This window comes from Capsicum annuum, chromosome 4, assembly GCF_002878395.1.
Source record: "Capsicum annuum cultivar UCD-10X-F1 chromosome 4, UCD10Xv1.1, whole genome shotgun sequence".
Classification (NCBI taxonomy): Eukaryota; Viridiplantae; Streptophyta; class Magnoliopsida; order Solanales; family Solanaceae; genus Capsicum; species Capsicum annuum.
Genome location: NC_061114.1, coordinates 216,870,854 through 216,896,314, shown reverse-complemented (window position 1 = coordinate 216,896,314; position 25,461 = coordinate 216,870,854). Strand labels below are relative to the sequence as shown.

The 25,461-nt window shown below is 32.7% G+C and overlaps 3 protein-coding genes and 1 long non-coding RNA gene across 4 annotated transcripts; 2 read left to right on the top strand and 2 right to left on the bottom strand.

The window, feature by feature from the left end:
* The first annotated feature begins 752 nt into the window (after nt 1–752).
* LOC107848979 (ATP-dependent DNA helicase PIF1-like) lies at nt 753–1,418 on the top strand. The gene has a single exon (XM_047411697.1). The coding sequence runs from the start codon at nt 753–755 to the stop codon at nt 1,416–1,418; it is 666 nt and encodes a 221-aa protein (XP_047267653.1).
* A 1,328-nt stretch (nt 1,419–2,746) lies between these two features.
* Nucleotides 2,747–3,358, bottom strand: LOC124897739. Its single transcript, XR_007054651.1, has 2 exons — nt 3,311–3,358; nt 2,747–2,839 (listed from the first exon to the last, which is right to left on the bottom strand). It is a non-coding gene; the product is annotated as an uncharacterized LOC124897739 (long non-coding RNA).
* A 765-nt stretch (nt 3,359–4,123) lies between these two features.
* Nucleotides 4,124–4,786, bottom strand: LOC124898074. Its single transcript, XM_047411696.1, has one exon. The coding sequence runs from the start codon at nt 4,784–4,786 to the stop codon at nt 4,124–4,126; it is 663 nt and encodes a 220-aa protein (XP_047267652.1).
* Nucleotides 4,787–12,424: 7,638 nt separating this feature from the next.
* LOC107856161 (XIAP-associated factor 1) lies at nt 12,425–18,571 on the top strand. The gene is made up of 6 exons (XM_016701154.2): nt 12,425–12,738; nt 12,906–12,998; nt 14,515–14,650; nt 16,614–16,751; nt 16,858–16,979; nt 18,098–18,571. Exons 2-6 carry the CDS (start codon nt 12,955–12,957, stop codon nt 18,237–18,239), a joined length of 582 nt encoding a protein of 193 aa, XP_016556640.1. The 5' UTR covers nt 12,425–12,738; nt 12,906–12,954; the 3' UTR covers nt 18,240–18,571.
* Nucleotides 18,572–25,461: the final 6,890 nt, after the last annotated feature.

Genomic DNA, 25,461 nt, shown 5'->3' with positions numbered 1-25,461 from the left:
AAATCATGACTGCAGTGAACGAAGACAAAGGGGGATTATTATTTTTATAGGGTCACGGAGGAACAGGCAAAACTTTTCTCTGGAAAACATTGTCTACTAGCATACGCTCTAAAGGTGATATAGTACTAAACGTTGCATCAAGTGGTATTGCATCTTTGTTGTTACTAGGAGGACGGACAGCTCATTCAAGATTTGTGATTCCTCTGAATATAACTGAAGATTCAATATGCAACATTAAGCAAGGAAGACCATTAGCTAAGTTGATGGTTTAGGCAAAGTTTATCATTTGGGATGAGGCACCAATGATGCATAGGTACTGTTGTGAAGCTCTTAATCAAACTTTAAGATATATTCTAAGATTTAAAGATCCATCAAATTTAGATTGGCCATTTGGAGGAAAGACGATTGTTTTTGGAGGGGATTTTAGACAAATATTGCTGGTAATTACTAAAGGTACTAGGCAAGATATTGTTAATGCAACAATAAATTCTTCCTATTTGTGGACGCACTGTCATATTCTAAAGCTGACAAAGAATATGAAATTGCAAGATAGTCGATTTGATGCAGATGTGACTGAGTTAAAACAATTTTCTGATTGGCTTTTGGCAATAGGTGATGGAAGGATGGGATTTTCCACGGATAGCACTGAGAAAGTAAAAATACCCGACAATATTCTCATAGATAATTGTGATGATCCAATATCTTAAAATGTAGAAAGTACATATTTCAATTATTTGGAACATTCTACTGAAATGAAATACCTTCAAGAAAGAGCAATTCTTGCACCTACTCTTCAAATGGTGGAATTGGTGAATGATTACATGGTTTCTCTCAACTATGGACAGGAGAAGTCATATTTAAGTTCCGATACAGTTTGCATGTCTGATCATTCATTTACATCTTTAGGACATGTGCATACACCTGAATTCCTAAATAGTATTAAAAGCTCAGGTATTCCAAATCACTCTATCACTTTTAAGGTAGGTGTTCCTGTGATGTTGTTAAGAAATATAGATCAATCAGCAGGTTTGTGTAATGGCACAAGATTAATCATCACAAGACTCGAAAATCGGGTAATTGAAGTGAAAGTGTTATCAGGAAAAGAATCTGGCAATAAGGTTTTTATTCCGAGAATGTCACTTACTCCATCTGATTCACGAATTCCTTTTAAATTCCAACGAAGGCAGTTTTCAATGATCGTATCATTTGCCATGACCATCAATAAAAGTAAAGGTCAATCATTATGTAATGTGGAATTATTTTTGAAGAAGTCTGTGTTTACTCATGGACAATTATATGTTGCCCTTTCTCGAGTAACATCTAGAAAAAGGCTGAAGATCTTATGTTATAATGAAGATGAGAAAATAACAAATGAAACTACAAATGTAGTGTATAAAGAAGTCTTCTCTAATTTATAGGTAACTATTTTCTTCTACATTTAATCTACTTGGATATATTTTGCTTTCCCTTTTAAAGTAATATGTTATTAAGCTTTACTATATGAGTGTTTAATTTCTGTTATTTCTTAAAACTTGCACGTCTTTTTTAGAGAAATGCAGAAACAACACTTATGAGGTCCTAAAAGCTCCAACAATCACCTAAAGACGTTTCCCTGGTGGACTCAGAAACACAAACAAAGATCATCAAATAGAGTAGGAAAGTACACATCAGAAAGTTTGTGCTACATCTCAGGAAATCGGAATTTCAGACAGACGTACATATAAAGAAAGAAAGAACAAAGAGAGGAGCTTACCTTAGATTTGGAGAGTCGGTACACACAATGTGCTGGTGAAGATATGTAGAATATCATCTCAAATATGAAGCTTCACAACCCAGAAAACAAACAATACTTTGCAGCCGTGGTCATAGCAGCTCCTAATTTGCTCACTAATAAATCTTAATGATGTTCGTCTGCAAAATAGAGAGAATGATTATATATTGTTCAGTTATTTATTTCCATCTCCTTGCAATTAACACTCTCACTTTTCTTAACACATGATTAAATAACTAAATTACAGTCAAGAAAGCCTTCAACTTTGTCATGAAATTACATCTAAGAAGTCTATGGATTTTAGGTGCGTAGTTAGACATTACACCACAAGCTTAATAAACTAAGTAAATAAGGAATGCTTTCGTAGATCAAAATTTACATAAACAAGGATTACAAGAACTAATTTCATCTTAACAGAACATACCACAAATGAAAAATACCCCCAAGGTGATTCCGAGAGCCACAGAGAATGGCAATAGTTTCGGCTATGCTCCCCCTGAAGAAAATCAAGAAAATCATTCATTGTCAAAATCAGTAAAGATTCTTACTTTTGCAATCTTATCAATAGAAATATAGAATAAAAATAAAGAGAAAAGTACTTTAATCTGTTAGACGCATTAAGACGGTTGTAGGTAAATCTATGACTGCACAAAATATGCTAAGTAATCTGATGTACCGAAAGCTGGCAGGTTAATTTGATATCAAAACATATCAGCATGTTCAGACTTTCCTAAACGACTAGCCGGAGAAGCAACATAGAATATCTGAGTGCAAAAAGATAGTCGTCCACAACCATGTGAGTGACATGGACTAGATACCCTTCTTGCTGACTAACATAAATAAGTGAGGACAAAATGCCAAACCATCAATAGTTGCATAGGAAAGAATTTCTGTTATTTACAGAGATACATTAGAAAAGAAAATATGGATGATTAGTCTATGCAAAGACAGGAGATTTTAAGCTCACCAATCATCTTTCTCGTTTCTCATCAGCTAATGGCTTTAAACGTATCACACTTCTCCTAGCTTGGTCATGTGAGGGTTCCAATTCCAAGATTTTTGTCATGTCTGCAAGATTTTTAAAAACCAAAGGGAATAAGAGCATAAAAACCCGAAGTAGAACTCCAAACAATAACAACATACCCAGTGTAATCTTACAAGTTGGGTCTTGGAAGGGTAGTGTGTACACAAACTTTACCCCTACAAGGTAGAGAGGTTGTTTCCGATATACAAAGTAGAACTTCAGTAATTTAATTATTCACTAATAACATAAACCATTTGAGTGGTGTGGAATTATTACGAGAGGCAATGAGTAACATACAAGCACTCTTTTTTTAAATTCTTTTTTCAGGTAAGAGAGTGGGAACAAGGAGAAGGTGTAGGAGAGCCTGACTGGAAAACACAAGATTTCCACAAAGTCGCTCCGTAAATGCGAGTATGGATACTAGTTATTTAATGATGCAGCTAAGAAGTACCAGTCACAATGACATTGTACCAAATAAACATGGTACAAATTTAGAACCCGATATTTACCACTACCAGTAATAACCTCATCAAAGTGTTCAAGCTTTTCATGTGCCTCTGGCTCTTCTAACCAGAGCCTTAATATATGTAGGATTTAGTTCTAATGCTTTAGTGCAGTCCTTGACTGTCTCTTCATATCTCCCCTGTAAATGAAAAAGTAATATCGCTATTAGATACAACAAAAACTCATGTGTTAGTGACTTTTGCCTTGTAACCATTAGGTAAATTGTTAAGGTAAGGAAATATAAGAGGTTTAATATTAGTGAGAAAAGAGGAGTGTGGATTCATGTGATTTGTTGCACCTGAGTCAATTATCCAGGGACTATTCTCTACTTTAGAAAAATGATATGCCATGAATTCATGCTTGTTAAAAGTGGGAGAGTTAAGAAGACCTGCAAAGTTAGATGAACCTCCAGGAATTTCATGAGCAAGAGGTACCAATTTATATTGCTGAATTAAATTCAACAACTGAGTAAATTGCTCTTGAGAAATATTAGTGCCTCCGGATTCAAAAGACATAGGTTTGGCATTTGAAGTGCAAGACTCGGACACTCCAAGGGACTAATCTGCAACCTGAACAAATGCAGCAGTCCTTTTGAACTTGGGAGGTCTAGTATTTGGTGGAAACCAATGCAGTTTGTAGCATTGTTCAATGGCTTACAATATCTAGAGGTCAAGTTATTTCTTTTGGACAAATCGAAAGTGCCTTTATTAGAAGACTCAAAGTTGATCTTGTGATTGTAAGGCTTTTGGATGCCTGTGGAGAAGGAGACAGATTCAGCACTGAATGATGCTACAGGAGCATTTTGAAATTCAGACTGACTCTCATCATTTATGAGCATGGAAGACATTGTCCACATCAGGTAGAGGCTTCATCAAAAGGATATTCCTCCTAATGGTAGAGTAAGAGTCGTTCAGGCCACTTAAAAATTGATGTTCCCTCTGTTCTTCATCAAGTTTCTGAAAAGCCTCTTTGCAACCACACTCACACTCAGGATATGAAATGGAAAAACACAACTCATTCCAAAGCCTCTTAATTCGATTGAAGTATGAGGCGATATTAGAGTTGTCCTGGGTAATGGAAGAAATATCTTTTCGGATTTGGAAAATTTTAAGACCACTAACTTGAACAAATCTCTGTTCTATATCCTTCCAGAATTTTTCAGCAAATTCAGTGTACATCACTGTTTCCGTAATTTCCTTATCTAGGCTATTTAAAATCCAAGCAACTACCATATCATTACATCGATTCCAAGGCTCAAAAAGCGGCGAAGTAGGTTGAGGTTTGGGCACACTACCATTTATCAGCCCTAATTTGTTCTTACAAGACAAACCTAACTTCATTCCCTTCCTCCAACTTTCATAACCGATACCATTAAAAATCGTATTGACCAAAATAGTTTCCAGAAAATCAAAGGGCAGTAAGTACAAGGGAGAAGAAGAAGATAGGGCACTAGTAGTAGTACTCGTAGAAACATAACTCGAATTCATATAAATAACAAAGGATAGCCAAAAAAACACTAGCAATATAGAGAGAGTGGAAAAATATCATCGGAAATGGCCGAAATCACCAAAAAAACAGCTATTGCATCCGTTGGAAAATCGTTGATAACACTAAAATCGCCGGAAGACAGTGTTCGCATCAAAAGCCCGTCATCAGAACCCCCGAAAAGATGATAAAAACACTGTATGAACTCAATAACTCCATTGCATAACCTGGCTCTGATACCATGTCGAGAATGATGGGTCGATTTACACAAGAACTGAAGAGAACCTTCTAGAGAGAATGGAAAAGATATTTTCTATATTTCTACTTATGCTGACAGTGTACAGGTGAATAAATATATATACAAGGAGAAATATAAAGCTGGGCCGGGTTAAATAAACTCAGTCAAAAGCCCAAAATAAAACCCAACTTGACTACTATTATTTACACTAACAGCAACACCAACATATCACGTAACATCAACACCAACAGGAAATCTATAAACAAATGTTGTCATAAATTCATTTGCAATTTACAATTTATAGTGTTGGCCAATGTTTATTTTTCTTTTCGTATAAGTATCAATCTCTTTCCTTTTCTGTTTATGAGTTGAATTTGAGTAACCGATGAGACTAGTAATAGGTATAACTCTTGTCTTTATTTTTTTTAAATGCTTGGGGGACTTCTTTCAATGTCAATGCTTCAGGTACTATGAGACACAACATAGCGAGAAGTCGTTTGCTTTGTTGAATTATCCCTAACAATAACAAGTAAGAGAGGGTTCTAAAGTTCAAATCGGTAGTGATCTCTGTCGATGTATATATTGTGTCATGATCACTATATTTCTTATATTTTTGAAATATGTCATGCCAATGGAACAATGAAATTAGAATGAAAGAGAAAAGTTTGGAGAAGTCTCACTGGATTTCTTATTGATATATCTATGAAGACATAACTTAGAGTGTGTTTGGTATGAAGGAAAATGCTTTTCACATATAATGTTTTTCTAATGTGTATTTTCCTAACAAGAGCTCACTCCCCTCAACTTAAGGGTGTCAAGTGGGTCGGGTCGGCCTACTTAATGAAACCGGCTTGGTTTGACCCGGCCCAATAAGCCCAAGGGCTTTAGGGTATCGGGTACCGGGCCATTTTTTTTAATTTGGGCCCGGTTAAACCAACTCGGACCCAACCCGGTTAGGGCCCGTTGATTAATCGGCCCGGCCCGGTTTAATGTTTGTTTTTAAAAAAAAATGGATTTTGGGCCAAACTAGCCATTGGCCCAACGACTATATAGCCTTTTTGGGTCCAAACGGCTAGTTTGGGCCCAAATATTAAAAAAAAAATTACTTTTAAAATTATTTTTTAATCCAAAAAAAATTCTATAAATACCCTACACCTTCAAATCATTTTTCACACTCTCAAATCTCATTCTCTCTCAAATCTCAATTCTCAATTCTCAAATATTCAATATATTTAATTTTCTAAAGTGCTCACTTTAATTTTTTAATTTTGCGTTTACAAAGTACGAGTGGAATTTTCTAAAGTCACAACCTTCGGATACTTCCAAAATTTGATATTGTCGTTCCATCTCTTACGTTTAATTTTTATTTATTGTATTAATTGTTGAATATTTAATTTTATTATAATTGTGTATTTTGAATTAGTTTAGTTTAATTTAATTTATACTATGGATAAATTTAGAAACCTCGCTATTAAAGGTGTTAAAAAAATTTGTCCCGAAAGCGGTAGTGGTAGTAAAAAGCGAATTACTAGCGGTAGAGGTACTTCAAGTAGTAGATATACCCGTGTGTCTTCGCCTCCGGTACCACTTGGTACACCTTTTGAGGAAGAAATATGTATAGGTGCTCAAGATATGGATTATGTAGAACCTCAGGAAAATTACAGGATAGAAGAAGAAAATGAAGTAGATGCGGTTAATTTAGACGAAGATGATAAAAATATTGGTGAGACACCCGCAGTAGAAAATGTTAACGTTACATCTGAATCGGTTAATTTCCCTTTCCGTCTATCCCGTGCCCCAAGACCTCATAAAACAACTAGCATTGCATGATAATTTTTTGAACGTATATCAGATACTGAGGTGCAATGCAATATTTATCAACAAATACATAAGCATAAAAGCGGAGGCAAGCAAGGAGGTACGGGTACGTTAATGAGACATATAGGCGATGCTCACGAAAGAGAGTTAAATATTGCACGAGGTGATGGGGATGTTGGTGGGCTAACGCAAACTAGAATAGACCCAGCAACCGGTCAGGTAACGAAAAAGTATAATAAATTGAGGGACAGGGAAGAAATAGCTAAAATGGTAGCTGTGGGTTGTTCGCCTTTTAGTTTTCCTTCTTCTGATGATTTTATTCATTATATTCAAGCAATTTATAATCCTATGTTTAATGGTGCTCCTAGAAGTACTTGTCGATCTGATATTTTTAGAGTTCATTCACAATATTATTTTTATTTATCAACATTGTTAAAAAATATTCAATGTAGATTGTCCCTAACTTCTGATCTTGGTCGTGTTGTAAATAAAAATAATTATTTAACCGTTACTTGCCACTGGATGGATAGTAATTTTGTGATGCAAAAACGTATTCTTGCTTTTTTATATGATGAAGATCGTAAACATACTGGAGATTTTATTGTTGATTCTATTGTTAAAGTTGTCGGATTTTATGGCATTTCTTTTGACAATGCTTCTAACAACAAGACTGCTATTAAAAAAATTAAAATCTAAGCTATCTCCGTCGTTGCCTGAAATTTTTCATATTAAGTGTGCATGTCATATATATAATTTAATTGTAAAAGATGGTCTTGAGTTTTTTTGAGCTTTATATTGAAAAGATTCGTCTTGTTGTTGGTTTTATTCAAGGAAATCGAAGAAAAAGAATTAGAGAATTTAAAATTAAATGTCAAGAAAATGGACTTGCACCGATATTGAAGCCTGAGGAAATTGATATTAAATGGAATTCTACGTATGATTTTTTAAAAACTTGTTATAAATATAGAGTTTCTATTACACTAGCTTTTAACCAACATTGCGGTTCATTTGTTGATTCTGCTGATTGCATGCTACATGATTCTGATTGGATTGTAATTAATGATCTTTTTAAGTTTTTAGAAAAAGTTTATGTAGCTACGGTTGAATTTTTCGGTGCTTATTATCCTACTGTTTGTAATATTTTGGCATATATAGCCGATATTTCTGGTTTGCTCAAAGAATATAAAAATAAAGAAGGTTATAAAGAAACTGTTGGTGTTATGTTTACTAAATTTTAAAAATATTTTTTTCCGATTCCCCTATTTACTTGGTTGGTGCTATACTAAATCCGTGCATCAAATATAATACTATGTACCACTTTAGTACTATTATTTATACTAACTTAAAAATAAATACTAACAATGATTCTGAACAAGTACAACCTAATTTGTGGACGGCTATGGGTGATGCGAATGAATACATAGAAAAATTATATAATCACTATGCTGATTTATTTGACTTAGCTGCACCTACAAATATCACTTCAATTGTTGCTCCTCATCCTCTCGGGGAGCCATCATCTTCTAAAAGTCTGGCATATAGTGGTTTTCCTTATTCCTTTTATGATTTACCTTGTTGGAACAGGTTGATGAGAGAACTTACACATCAAGTTATCGGGAAGATTTGAAATATTACCTTCGATCGCTACCAAAGGATCGCAAACAACGGATCAACATGTTGGATTGGTGGAAGAGTAATGAAACACAATATCCTGTGCTTTCAAGATTAGCTAGAGATATCTTGAATGTTTCAATGTCAACCGTTGCATCAGAGAGCGCCTTTAGTTAGGGACGATAGCAGCTTGGAGACAACCGACATTCATTGAGAAGTAATGCAATGAATGTTCTAGTTTGCCTCAGAGATTAGATTAGATCGAAAGAAGAAACCAAGTATTAGAGCAGAAGAAGAAACCAAGGAATGGAACCGGAGTTGAACGAAGAGCTAAAACTTGAAGAAATTATGTCTTCACGGGAGAACTCAGCAGAATCAAGTCCAATGCATGGTTTCCCCCCGTTGACTTTGACTATCCTATGCAAGTTCCCGTTAATATTAACATGAATGAGTTGGAAAAAATGATGTATAATTTTTAGATTTTTCATTCATGTAAATTATAAATTTTGGATCATTTCGCAATCAATAAAATTCAACATTCATTCACTCCTTCCTTAGTCCTTACTTCGTAATTTTTTTCATTTAATGATTTAAATTGAATTTCTAGTTTAAATTAAAAACTTACTTCTAATATATTATTAATTTACTATCACATATTATTAATAATTTATTATATTAAGTAGCATATGTTTTGTATATTTGTGTATATATCTTCTATAGATGTGTATATTTAATGTATATGTGTGTATATATTTTATAAATTGTATATATATTGCAGTGTATATAATATATATATATATATATATATATATATATATATATATATATATATATATATATATATTGTAGTATATGTTTTATTTAAAGTACAATATATATATTGAATGGTGCGTATATATATATGTGTATATCTTCTATAGATGTGTATATTTAACGTATACATGTGTATCAACAACAACAACAATAAACCCAGTATATTCCCACCTAGTGGGGTCTGGGGAGGGTAGAATGTACGCATTATATACCACTACCTCTAAAGAAGTAGAGAGGCTGTTTCCGATAGACCCCCGGCTCAAGACACAGGACAATAAACCAGAACTTCCAAAGCAAGAAACGTGATAAAACTAACATAGATACGACAAACACAAAAATAAAGTACATTAACAAACAAAAGACACCAAACAAAACCTAACTATTGACTATGATTCAAACAGCCACCTTATCCCTCTATCCTAGTGTTCTTCCTCCAAACCTTCCTATCCAGGGTCATGTCTTCGGTGAGCTGTAACTGCTCCATGTCACGTCTAATCACTTCTCTCCAGTATTTTTTCGGTCTACCCCTTCCCCGTTTGAAACCATCTAACGCCAGCCTCTCATATCTACGAACTGGGGCATCTGTGCCCCTCCTCATGAAATGTGTATATGTTTTATAAATTAGTATATAACTATATATATATATATATATATATATATATATATATATATATATGTATGTATGTATATTGTAGTATATTTTATTTAAAGTAGACTAGTACATATACATTGAATGTTGCGTATATGTGTGTATATATCTTCTATAGACGTGTATATTTAACATATACATGTGTATATATTTTATAAATTAGTATATAACTATATATATTGTAGTATATGTTTTACTTAAAGTAGTACATATATATTGAATGGTGCGTATATTTGTGTACATATCTTCTGTTGACGTGTATATTTAATGTATACATGTGTATATATTTTATAAATTAGTATATAATTATATATATTGTAGCATATATGTGTATATATCTTCTATAGACGTATATATTTAAGGTATACATGTGTATATGTTATATAAATTAGTATATAACTATATATATATATATTGTAGTGTGTGTATATATATATATATATATATATATATATATATATATATATATATATATATATATATATTGTAGTATATGTTTATTTAAAGTAGTACATATATATTGAATGGTGCGTATATTTGTGTATATATCTTCTACAGACGTGTATATTTAATGTATACATGTGTATATGTTTTATATATTAGTATATAACTCTGTATATATACTTATATATATTGTAGCATATATATGTTGTAATATATGTTTTATTTAAAGTAGTACGTATAGTCGTATATATTGAATGGTGCGTATATATGTGTATATATTTTTTAAATTCTAATGTAGTATATACTATATATATTGGTTAACGTATTTAAAATGTATATAGGTGGGTATATATTGTGTATATTGAAAAAAAGTTTTTTTTTGACTGGATTTGACCGGATTTAAGTGGGTTTGATCGGTTTGGATTAAGTGGGCCGGGTTAGGGTTGTTTTTAAAATTTTTACTGTTGAGCCCGGACCGGTCCGGCTCACTTAACCCCAACCCGACCCCGACCCAGCCCACAACCCGATTAATTTTAACGGACCGATTCCGGGTTGGCCCGGACCACTTGACAGCCCTAGCTCAACTTGGGCATGGTACCACATCTAAATATAAAGCTGACCAAACTAGAACAAACAAGCCCATTTAACTCAAAAAATATTGGCCCTATACACCCAACAGCCCAATCAAGCCCATCTTGACTAAATGCAAACCAAGAAAGTTCCTCAATCATTGGACTCCGAATCGATTCATAAATAGATAAAGATGTAGTAGTTTATAAATTATCAAGTCATGGTTGAACTTTGAATATAATTACAAAAGATAGTTATGCCTTTAAATAGCGGGTATACCTCTCCATCTCTCTCACCACTCTCACAATCTCGCCCGCCTGCTCCCTCTCTGTTGTCTCACTAACCTCCCCTCCCCCCCCTTCCCTCTCGTTCTCTCTCCTTTTTTTTTTTTTTTTTTTAAAAAAGATACTTTCAGGATTAATTGTATATTTATAGATATTTTTATTTGATTTTAGATATGATTTATATAAACTAGTTTCCTATCCACATAGATTATGCAAAATTATATGCACATATTAATATACGTTCAATAAAATGTATTTATATAGCTATACACTTATTTGACTTTTATAGCTATAAAACATATAAATTGACATTGCACATGCATTTGTAGATTACTATATTTGTTACGAATACAATTGAAATATATACAAATATTAAGTTAATATACAATTGATGCATATACAAACATTAATTGAAACACATACAACTGAAAACATAACGATTGCTGCATATGCCAATTATATATTTGAATTGAAATCAAATACATATACGTAATGCATACATATACAATTTTGCCAAATGAAGCATATACGAATATGAAATTAATATACAATTGTATGGATTAAAAAGGAGAGAGAGATGACAGAAAGAGGAAAAGAAAAAGGGAGAGATATGATTAAACTTAGAGTTATAGATAACTTTAAATGGTAATTGTTTTAAATATTGATCTGATAATAATTACGGACTTATGTTTCTATGCTGTTTCATTTTTTCATATTTTTAACTTGTAAGGCATACATCACTTGTGCCTCGTAAATTTTACCTTGCAATTTTTTTTTTTTTTACCTGATAAACATAACTTGTATAGTGCAATTATTTCGTCTTGTCCTTTTTTTGGCCTTTTTGTGTCAGAGGTATTTTCTAGACTATTATATTTTTATTGACCTATTTTTTTAATTTATTTTTAAAAAAGAATGACTCATTCATTTTTAGCATCTATTTTATTTTAACTTTATGAAATACTTATGACCACAATAATGAAAATTTTGATACATTTGATATTTATTTAATTTAAAATCAATAAAATTAAAAGAAAATTATTTTATTAAATTTCATATCAAGTTAAAACTTATAAATTAATTTAGAACGAAGTAAATGATCATGATCAAACCAAATGACGCATCAAAATATCATTTCCATCACGATACATCCCATCGAGATTCAGCCCTTTATCATCTCAATTTAATATGATTACATTCACGTGCAGCAAGGAAGTGCCAGAAAATGGATAACTAAGTCATCGGGGGTATTGTAAGCGTCAAAATGCTCCTTCCATCGAGATTGAGCACTTTGTCGTCTCAATTCGAGTGCATACACGCGCAGCAAGGGAGCGTGAGAAAACATATGAGTTTCTCAATCAATGATAGGACTCCGACCCGTTTAAGTGAAAAGGAAACAACATAATCGTCGTCAAAGTGGACTCTCTCTATTTGTTTTTCTAAGCTAAAACAAAATAAAGGGAGACCAACAGTCTCTCTCTTTTCTCAGATCAATCATCATTTCGATAATTCCAATATTCTGAATCTTAGGTTGTTTTTTCTAATTTAACCATTAATAATCATCTATTCTTTTGTATTAATTATAAATTGTAAATTGGTTTACCTAATTTGGATTCGCGATTCGCTTACCTAACTCCGTTATATGTATTTAATTTTCTTCATGATAATTGATTGTTAATAATTCAATTTTTTTACAGATTTTAATTGGAAGGGAGAGATTTTCGTGGATCTTTTTGGTGTGGAGTAATGGCTGTAGCTTCTGATCAAGCCACCAGCATCTGCACTCACTGGTAATTTTCGTTTCATTTTTCTTTATTTTTTCGTTTTTTTTTTCGCCTTTTTTATGGTTGCTTGATGAGAATTATTGGAAGTTTAGTTCAAATGATGTCTGTTTCTGGGTATAATTTGATGCACTATTGTTGCTGAAGATATAGTTTGGAAGAGAGAAGGATGTATTGATCGTTGTAGTTGTTAGCTTAATTACAAAAATTATATTACTTGAAAGTTACCTGCTATCTTTTGTTGATATTGTTGGTGGCCGTGGAATTAGACTGGCCCGCACTACGGTTAATTTTAAGAAAAAGGGAAGTTGCTTTTCCTATGAGTACTTTCACAACAAGTGCATACCTCTAGTGAGGGGATTAGTCATGACATGGAGCAGCTACCACTTACTGTGGACATGAATCTAGATAGGAAGTTGTGGAGGAAGCGGATTAGGGTAGAGGGTTAGTGGGTAGGAGTGTGTCCTGTCTAGTAGGAAGGCATGCTTTGTTTGCTGCTATGCATGTAGTCGTAGTGTTATGTGTATATCGTATTACTCTATGGGTGTCCTGTTTCTTTTATTTGCTATTGGTGTGGTATCCCTTTTTGTTGGTTGTTTTTATGTTTTTCTTATACTGTTATTTGTCTTGAGCCGGGGGTCTATCGAAAACAGCCTCTCTACTTCGTCTGAGGTAGTGGTATGGACTACGTACATCTTACCCTCCCCAAACCACTTTGTGGGAATACACTGGGTATGTTGTTGTTGTTGTTGTTGAAGAACATACCTAGTGAAATCACACACAGTGGGGTATGGAGACCTGGGAAAGTAGAGTGAACGCGGACCTTACTGAGGATGTTTTAGAAAGATCCTTCAGCTCTAGAGAAGCAAATCAAAGTAGTAATGTAAAGAAAAAAGGCCGTGAAGAAAACATGACAACTAATAGGAAAGCGTTCGTATGACTACTTTTAACTTCTCTATATTTAATATTAATAGGAACAATGAGGAACAGTTTTCTTTCAGCTTAGTGGATTAATGTGACTTATTATTAGTACAATTTTACTCGTTATATTTTGATTCTGCAACGAAGATTAATATGGCTACTATGGCTACTTCGAACCGCCCTATATTCTAATAGAGAACAATGAGCATTGGTTTTCTTTCAGCGTAGTGGATTAATGTAACTTATTATTACTATGATCTTACCTTTAGATTTGATTCTGTAACGAAGAATAATCTTATCTTTGGTTTAGTTGGTGTAGCTACATAGAATATATGAATTTGTTCGGCTTCTTCCATTGGAACTGAAGAATCCACGCTTTTAAAAGACTATACATAATTTACGTAATAGTAGAAATCAGTGTAAAACTCTTTGGAAAAGGATCTTTAATACATATAATTTTCTGGGAATATTGCCATTTATGTATGGCTACTAGCATTATGCTTTTTCTATCATGTATGTTTCGGTTATTTGACTGCTCATCCTTGTGTTTTCTTCTGATGTTGTGGCATTCATAACCTGCTAATTTCAATGGTAATGTTTACAGTGACAGAGCAATTCCTTCCACCAATCTCGATCTTCATTTTGCTCACTGCTCCCGGAATCTTGAAAAATGTAAAATCTGTGAGGATATGGTTCCTAGAAAATTTGCAGAGGAACATTACTTGAGCACTCATGCTCCGGTAAGTGACCTTATTTGTTTGACCTGTTGTACTCCTTTTCAGTGATTGGATTGGTTAGTATTCCTACTATACAAAAAAGGATTATTTTCTTGTTATCTTTTACTTATTATCTATTTTTTTATGCAAGGAGTGCACAACTAGAATATGATTGTATTTTGTGGTTCCAATAGATGTTACTCATTTGAAGATAGATGTCTAAATTCATTAGTTCATGTTCAATCCATGTGCTGATCATCATGTTGATATTGTTACATGAATGCATTTGTAAATCATTTTATTTATTTATATATGTTTGTAAACACGTGTTAATATAGGTTCTCTTTTTATATTTATGTTTATTCCTACATCAATAATTTTTCCCTCGGGCTTTGCTTTGCTGGTAAGAGTACAATGCACAATGTGTAGGTTAAGTGCATGGCACAAATTCTAATAGCAGACTAAAGCCTGGTCTTGATTGGAGAAGGGTAGAGTAGCAGGGCCACTATCAACCTAGTTTCAAATCGTGAGCCAGCTGACTCTTGGGGATTTATTTTGGCGACTACAATATAGAACTATACAAATTGAAAATAAATGAAGAAGAATACTAGAAATATGTGTTATAAACATGATATATGTATCTATCTAGCATTAGCCCACAGGTTCCATTTCGTTCCCTTTTGCATCAGTCGTGGTATAATCCTATAAGTTGGAAAAACAAGAAATATCTAGTTGGGGATATAAGTAGTTATGCTTAGGTGATATATGGTCTTAGAACTCACTAATTTTCATACACCACATAGTCGAGTTTCAAGTTGTAATGGCATAAAGAGGGTCTATAGAAGTCTTCACGAACTGACTGGAAAGACAAGCTCAATGAGTGGGATTTTCCACTGCTCAATTAGTCTTACTCTAATTAATCATTACTTTTCAAGTCATCTATGTGCATTTGCCTATTTATCAAAATAAATATTTTTTTTAATAAAATTTTAAAAAGTGGATTTTCCTGTTGACTTCAATTGCTGTTTTTTAAATCAACGGAGTGCGTAGGTTTCTTTGACCCTTTCTCATTTTTGTTGTTGTGATAGTCTTTGTAACTGATTTCGTTGTATAGAGCATGGACGTGAAAGTGTGTTGCAAGTGATCCTTTCTAGGTTTATTTATAAATGGTGTAGGAGGTTTTTATTAGTGATAAACAACATGAAGAGGTAGGGGTAAACTGCATATGCGGTTGAACACCTAAGCTGCCCCTAGCCACATCAAAATCTCAAGCTTTAGCATGCTGTGCCATTGCTGAAACCAAAGTGATTCCTCACATTGGGTTTATATCAAACATACTGAGACTGTTAATAGTCTACAGTGTTAAGCCTGCATAGCAAGTATTATTTTGTTGTCTTCTCGCTTACAACAAGTGAAGATAAGCTTTAACTAGTTGAATATATCTTCGGAAATTTGCTTTAAGTATGGACTGCTATGATCCATCACACTATTTAGAGGTAGTAAGGCCTGCAGAGCAACTGAACAAGTATAATTTTGTTTTCTTGCTTACAACCTGTGATGTTAGATTTAATTTTTAGCTGAATATATCTTCTGAAATTTTGCTTTAAGAACAAACTGCTAGCAACTATTGAGCAAATAAGAGGTAGTAAGGCTTTAGAGAATCCAGGATGTCTCCGCTCGTTCTTTGTGCTTTTCAAGAATTACCAATAGGCGGTGGATAAGTAATAGGGATAGAATAGGAGAACAATCTTTAAGAGTACTGGATTTTGGTTAAAGCTTTTCTTTCTTCTCAAGGATTTACATATGTAGAAGATACCGATTAAATGTTTTATCACCTTTCCTCCATTCAATTTTTATTGAGAGAGCGGGGTGGGGTTACCGTGGGGCAGGAATAATATTCTGTTTCCTCTTTTTTTGTAGTTTAGATGGTAACACCTTAGTCCAATTCAACCTATTTGACGTTATTACTTTGCTTGTTTATTTTTAGGTTGCCTGTTCTCTGTGTAGCGAGACAATGGATCGTGAGATTCTAGCTGTTCATAAAGGTGAAAAATGCCCAAAAAGGATAGTGACATGCGATTATTGCGAGTTTCCTTTGCCTGCGATTGACTTATTCGAGCATCAGGTAATAAAAATTATCAAAGATCTGATATCTTTTTGTGTTTTATATAGAGAGTGATTGGATTTTAGCATCTTGCTCTTTGATGTGATATTTGCTCTGCCTTGATCAGGAAGTATGTGGCAACCGAACAGAATTATGCCATCTTTGTAGCAGATATATTAGACTGCGAGAAAGAGATGCTCATGAGGGTACATGCAATGGAATCATAAGTAGTATTGCGGAATCTTCCAGGTATTAACGACAAAGTATTTGTTAAATTGGCTTTTCACAGATATTCTCTCATCAAGGTCGTTTTTAATATAGATGTGGAAGATCCAATTGTTTGTATTATTCTTTAGATCAAGTTCCACTTATTACCTGGCATTCTTTTGTCTTCTTTTTTTTTTTTTTTTGGCCTAAATGTGCATCTTCTGTCATCTTAACTAATGTCTTATTTTCCTCTCTTATTGATACAATAGCCAGTATGTCCATCTCATCCCTGATGCTGCAAGGTTAATGACAGAAGATATAAAAATGTATAGACTCTGTTTACTTAACTGCCCGCATAGATAAACTCCAAAGTATCCAAAGCTTGCAATTGAGCTTCCAACTTTTTTTCTGATTAATAACGAATTAATCTTTCACGGTGATATCAGTCTTTCATCTTTCCTCTCTATGTTGGTTAAAGAAGTCTTGTTTTTCTTTTTTCCAGCTAAACTAGAAATTATCTTTCCAATATATTTCGGAGTGTCACCCATTGCCATATTTCAACTCTCAAATAACTATTTCAACCTTTGTTAGTATGTGGATAGCCCTTAAAATGATCCATGGCATTAACCCGCCAAAGCCCCATAAAATCAACAAGATAAATGTTTTCTACCCTTAATCAACCTTATCCTCTCTTTGAATAACTTATGAACTCATCAGGAGGGAGTCTTTCCATTTCTTTCTTATACAAAAGATGGCTCACACGTTTAGATTCGGCACTCTCAAGCTTGACAATGCTGTGTATTCAGAATTCAAGTTTAAGACATAGGGGCTTCAGATTCTTCGTCACTGGTCTTATTAGTGTATTAAATAAGAAACCTGGTGTTAGTGTAAAATAGTGAATAAAACAAGAAGCAGTTGTGGAATCATGCAATGGTCTATGCTGAAAGTTCTGAAACAGTATGTGAAAGTTCCAAGGCCTTAGCATGTGTCTGTTTCGTATTTGCTCAGAATAGTGCAATTAGTTTGTAGTTCATTTGTTGAAATGAATTTCCATCACGGGGAGCCAAATCTTGAACACTCAAGTGAACTATCGGTATCATAACTTATTTGTTGTATGTCTTTTTTATTTTTCATTTCTTTGCTCTTTGGTTTCTCTTTAGGAACGCACGTGCGACTGAAAGAGAACGTGGTCCTCCCAGAAGGCAGCCACAAGAATTTTCCAAAAAGCGGCTTCTGTTTACAATCGCGATAACAGGCATTGCTGTTTTATTAGGCTCACTTCTTTTCCAGAGGAAAGTCTAGCAGACTCAAGTGCACTAATACCGAGAACGCCGTCGGCAGGCTTTACCTTTCATCTATCAACTGATATATCAAATCACTAAATTTTCTCACTGTCAAAGAACTTACCATAAGCAATAATTATATGCCTAAAATTTCTGTCTGTACAAGTAGTTAATATGTGAATCCATTTCTTCTGAGATGAGTTGAACTGGTTACGGGTGTTATATGTAAAGTGGAAGTTAATCAAACTGTATCTTTAGTAGTAGTGAAAATAATGTGTTGCCCTTTTGAAATTTTCTGTCCCTCATAAAGTGGAATCAATTCTTATTGAAGCAACTTGTGTTTGTATCAAAGTACTGTTCAGTGATGATTATGTTAAATGGCTCTATCAGTTCTGCTTATAGGTTACAATTGCCATTACAGAGTTAATATCTTTTTCAACTTCAGACTTCCAAACTTGTATCACAACACTGACTTCAACCTAAAGAACTTGATGAGGGGTAGTTTGGTAGGATGTATAAGATGAAATAATATATGTATTAGTTACGGTATTGTTAGTTATACACTATATTTGAGTCAAGAAAGGCTCTTTCATCTTTGATTCAGGCTGAGTACTTAGTTTACTACTAAGGGGGCTTAGTAGCCTCTCTTTTTGTGAGCTTAGTTGTTAAAAGAAGAGATTCTCCTAGTTTATTTTGTGCTTAGATCAAATTATACGAGTGTTCTACACTCGAGCTTTGTAATTCTTGAGGTTTAAGGATATTCCATTTCTTTTTACTCCTTTTGATCTGTCATAAAATTAAAAAGAAAATCATACACTTATTCAATATTATAGGTTGTGGATGTGGAAAAATTTTGAGGGGCAATTGTGTTTTAGCCATGCTAATGCATGCATTAAAATCCCTTGCATTATTAATACTATGAATTTTTATGTATTTGGTTCAATCATAAAGCCACTAAAGCAATTGCTTGGGGTCAATTTCTTTGGGGCCCTATTTTTTCTCAAAATACGTTATACATGGTATTTTTATTTTTTTCATGTATTATTAATTTGGCTTACGTCATCGATAGCCCCTTAAACTTATTTCAAAATTTTAGCCCCTTAAACTTATTTCAAAATTTCACTTGGATTCTTCAACTGATTTATTTTTCTATTAGACACTTCAATAATAAGAAATGTTTGCCTATTAAATGCAAAATGACCATGAAACCAAAAACTATAATGAGTAAGACTCACACGCAGGTCTTATAACAAAAATAATAAATAAACTTATGACATGTGGCGTGTAGACCCAAATAATTATTAAAAATAAATTTTAAGCTATTTTTTCTTAGAAAATATCTTTTAAATATATTTACCTAATTTTAATTAAAAAAATCTTAATTTTATGCCCACCCACACCCAGCTTCCCACGCCAACCCGCTCGAACCCACCTACTCCCAATCCCCTTTATTCCTCCTTGGAAATCCCTGTAATTACACACCTCCATTTTTCCTATCCATCTTTTCCCAGATTCTCCTTCTTTTTCCTTTTTTTTTTCTTCCCCCATTTAAAATTCAATAATTCCTCCTTCACAAACCACTGTAGAAAGTTTAGCAACAACAATAATCGCTCCTTCTTGGTAATTTTTTTTTTTAATTTAGCAGTAACAATATATTTCCTCAGTTCTGATTTTTCGATGAATCTCGCCGAAAAATGCATTCCTTGAAAAATTCCTCAAGAATGCACCCCGTAGAACAACCAATACAAGCTATGAAAATTGTTCAAGTGCCCAAAAAAGAACAAACTTATTTCTAAATTTAAAATGATGAAACATTTGAATCAACACATGAAATCGCAAGAAATGTTCAACTGAAAATTGTATCTGAACAAAAGAAACAAGGCTTCCCTAAGAATGAAATTTAAAGGAACTTTTCTTTTTTTTTTTTACGGAATTTTGAAGGAAGAAGATGATGGAGGGGGGCAGTTATTTTTCTTACGAAGAAGAGGACGACTAAGGAGGTGGGGGTGGGGGGAGGATTGGTGGTTTGCTCTTCTTTTTCTTGCGAAGAAGATACGACTAAGGAGTGGGGGTTGAGGTAGAGAAAAATGAGTCAAAAGAGCCTCAAGTTTTCAATTAAGAAAAGGAGATAATGGGTTCAACAAATTTGTTAAAAAAAATTAAGTTTTTTTTAATAATTGGAATAGTTGTTGGATAATTACATTAATTGTCTGAACAATTTCGTGTAGTTGTTGAACAACTTGTTGCAGTTGTCGAACAACTGCGTCTAGTTGTTGAACAATTTACGCAGTTATGAACAACTTTGATAGTTGTTGAATAATTTCGCAAAGTTGTTCTACAACTGAAACAAGTTGTTGAGATGAAAAAACTTTAAAAAAATATATAAAAAAAAAATTATCCCTCCCACCTAATTTAAAAAACTTGGAGGACTCCACTTAATTGAACAATTTGGAAGCCCTTTTTAATCCAAAGTCCCGCTGAGGTTTGTGTGGCGGTGTGCTCTTTATCATAGATTCTGATTGAACAATTTTTGATGTCCTTCACTTTATCATAGCTCATCAAAAATTGCACCGATCATTGCCTTAATTTTATTTAATTTCGAAGAAAATTGTTGAGAAAACGAAAAAAAATCCTACCTTCGACATTGGAGATGAAACCTTCAACAATGGAGATGAAAATGGGAGAAGAGTAGAAGAAAGGAGGTAAAGAATTTAATGAAAAAAATAGAAAATAAATTGAGGGGATGTCTGACCAAAAAATAAAGTTTATAAATTTTTTTTTTATCACTATCGCGCGCCCAAAGTCGGTGATTACAAGCACATGTAAAAGTTGGCAGATATATGCCATTACAATACAAAAAAAAAGTTTAGGGGGGTAATAGGACCCCCGCAAAGTTCAGTATGCTCAACTGAAAATCCGGTCAAAGTTCAGGTATTTTCGTGGGTATTATCCCAAGATAATATGATTCTAATTTATTTTTACATATTGATAATAGGATGTAAGTATGGGGCGTGAAATGCACATAAGATGCACGTACATCACACCAGATGCACATATGACACAAGAAATACACATAAGATGCACGTATATCGCATGAAATGCACGTATAACACACAAGATACACGTGTGATGCACACAGAAACTAACATTATTGAATATACTTTAAACTTTTTTATTAAGAAAATTGACTCCAAACCATCAAATTTGTTGAGACGCCTTCAAGTAAATTAAAACATTATTCACTTATTCATCACCTATTAGCATCCCAAATGTACCTACTCCTAGTGTTTTCTAGATTTTCAAATTTACTTTTTAATATTGGATTACAAATATTTTTTCGAGACAATCTTGTGAGTATGACATATGGGAGTGGGGGTCCGTGTAGGAGTGCTTTGGTGGTCGGATAAGCCGTATCCCCTAATGTTGCCTGTCGCACTGCAGCACAATATTTTGACAGACAATTCATAGCGTCTGATAAGCTGGACTGCCAGAATATCTGCAACTGCCTCAATGAAGCTGAATATACTTTAGTCCTTACCTATAAATCTTTGCGACGCAACAATGTTCTCTGCCTTATGCAAACTTGCTATAATATCTTTCAACCCTAACATTGATCGCTCCACGTAACTAATTCTTCTTCTTATTACTATAGTTTAAAAAAAAAATTGGAGAAATTGGGCTTAGTAGGGAGTGGGGTTAGGAGTCGGAGGGGTGAGGTAAGATAAAATTTTTGAAAATTTTCAAAAAATAATTTTTGTAAAAAAATTTTGGAGGGTGGGGGTAGGATGGGAGGATAGCTGGTAGAGAGTTAGGGTTGGAGTAAAGGTGGTAGTGCATAAGATTTTTTTTGGGGGGAGGGGGGAGGGGGGAGGGTTGGGAGTGGGGTGATGATTTAAAAAAAAAAAATTGGAGGTGGGCGGAGGGTAAAAAAACTCAGTTGATATGCATGTAGAAGTTCTGAAATTTTAAGGCTTTACGAGTTAAACTGAATTTTAATCATTTTTCTAAAAATTACACAAAGCCACAAGTTAAGTATCACTTATTACATAAAATTCAACTCTCAAAACATATTACAAAATTCTCACTTTTTCAATTTCTCTCTCTAAAAGTACATATACATTTTACTAATTTTTGTACAACTTGTTTTTTTTGGAAGAAACCTAAAATCAAGAATTCATTATGTAGCGATTTTCATTTTTGAATTCATTACCATGTTTGATTCAAACTTTTACTCAATTGCATTCAATGCTAACAAAAACGTTATTTTCATCATTCTGTAATTTTTAAGATCTGAGGTTGGTTATTTTTTTCGACTTTACCAAAAAATAATAGATTCTGATTGAACAATTTCTTCCATGTTGTTCATTCAATAGAATAAGTCAAACTTTTTTTTTCGATTTTGAGTAAGATTTTCTTTTTCTATTTTACCAAAATTTAAAATTCTATATATAGAATAAGTTCTTTCATGTACTCCATTTACTCATTATTATTTAGTAAATGAATGATACTCGTCATTTAGTTTAGAATTAACTCAGTTAGACCATTGTGAACCAACAAATTGGGTTATTGGGTTCGTTTTCGGAGAATTTGATTACGAGGATCCTAGTTTTGTTGAAAACACATCAAAATATCGTAAAGACCCCATTAACATGAAGAAGCTCGAGAAAGCTGCTGATCGAAATTCAAAAATTAAATCGGAGGAGTATTATTTGATTTTTTTTAATTTATTGACTTTTTTATTTTTTTCATCAATGTGAGTTTTTTTTTGTATTTTTCAGTTTTGAATATGATTGTTAGTTTTGCAGTATTATGTGGGTTTTTTCATGATTTTGAGGGTGCATTAGTAGTTGTCAGTGTATGTACTTATCAATACTTATGTATATGATAGACATATTCTTAACTGCTGATACGTATTTAAAATATAATGAGATGATTGTTTATTGTACTGGGATATAGTGTTTTTCCATCAACTTAAGGTTTTTTGATTTTCAATTTTTGAATATGGTTGTTAGTTTTGCATTATTATGTTGGGTTTTTCATGAATTTGATGATGCATTAGTAGTTGTCAGTATATATACATATCAGTACTTATATACATAACTACTGGTACGTATTTGAAATATAATGATATGTTGTTCATATACATCACAAACTTTATGTATTGTGTTTTTATAATTTTTGTAGGAATTATTTGATTTTGTTATACCAATATACATATCAGAAGTTATGCATATATGATATTGATATGCATATTCAATAATTTATGACAAAAAGGTCTATGGAATTAAGTTGTTTTGGAGTATGCTTTGACTGATTTTTTTTGACGCAATATGCATATTAACGTTTTTTCAGTAATGTGAAGTTTTTTATTTTTTTTATTTTTATGTTTGAATATGATTGTTGGACAACGTTATTTGTGTTTTTTCATTAATGTGACTGTGCTTTAATAGTGGTCAGTCTATATACATAACATTAAATATGTATGTATATTGTTTGCATGCATGGGACTGTGGAGTGTTTGTTGTTGGGTATGCAGAATACTTAAGAGAAGGAATTATTGTGCCTTCACTTAATTTTGAAGCAGAATAACATCGTATGTGATACGCGTCACTTCTTCAAAACTACGATTTATAAAAAGTGAAAAAATATTATGTTACCAAGACCAAGGACAAAATTTGTCCCCATACCCGATGAAACAAGAACAGTTAGCATTGAATAGTCTTAAAGATGCTTATGGTGAAGATTTTTTTTCTTCTGTGGATTTGTTAGAATTTTGGATTATTAAACTAATTTAGGTGTTTTGTATGTACAAAGTTATTAGAACATATTAACTTATGTTTTTGGATTATTAGTTAAACTGTTTTTCTGCATAATCTTGTGTGTTGTGCCTATTACTTTTTGTTATAACGTACGTATATGTGTTATAAAAGTTAGTATATGTTAATCTTATAGAAATGATAACAATATATACAAAATGTTTATGTAATTATATATATAATTGATTTATGGATATTCTCTTTTCAAGTTATTAATCTAATTCAACCTATTATATTAGCTTATGCATTTTCATATTTTAACTATTCAATGTAATGAAAGCACGAATTTATCACAAAAATATAAAATCACACCACCATATTTATATTTCAAATAATGACAATAGCAAATTCAACTTCTTGAGCAACCTAAATCAGTATGTTTAGGTTCATTGCAACATACATATAGCAGACGTAAAGACAAGAAATCTGTATATTTTATGTATATATTTATACCTTGAAGTTAAAAATATCATATACCTACTTTTTGATTAACATAATTATTGTATGATTATCAATACATAAGTATATTTGTTCATGAATAACTAATTCATATAACAATACACATGAGCAGTCATAATTTCAACATATTTCTTGTCATATACATAGAATTACAATGTAGATGTCGTCATATACATAGAATTATTATGTTTAACTAGTCATATATATACATAGGATTACTATGTATATGTAGTCATGAACATAGACTTACAATGTATGTATAGTCATGTACATAGAATGACAATGTATACGTATTCACATACATAATGATTGAAATTATACGTAACAACACCATACTGATAAATTTATGGTATATAATAGTTATATAAGAATTTCATAAGATTATCTAATAGGTTGAATCAGGTAAGACTAATACATACACTTTCATATACATAAGTATAGGACTTCATATTCATTGAAGTTATGTATAAGAGTGAATATCCAAACTATTTGTGAATACATACATTGAAGTAACGCATAGCAATTGTATATTGTTATATGTATGTGTAACACATGCACATACATACCTACTTGAAAAAGAAACTGAGAAACAAAACTCTTTAATTTACATAAGTTTGCGGTTAAAGACACTAGTTAAATTAAGAATAACGTAGTAGAACATTAGCGATTTACACATTAAAAAAATATCAAAAATAATAAAACGGTAAACTAAATAAAAATGATATTCAACTGTTTGTAGTAAAAAACAACTAAAACAATTCAAAAAAGAAATACAAATAATTACTAAATGATAAACGAGTGAATAAAAATTGTATGTAGAGTCATTTATAGCTCATTTCTCCTTTGAAAAAAAGTTTAAAAAAAAACGCCTATTGTGACCGGCATGTCTGCATCATCCACATCAATTTATGCTTGATGACAGTGTTTCGCTTGATTGTAACATCAATTTTATTGATGAAGGTTTTT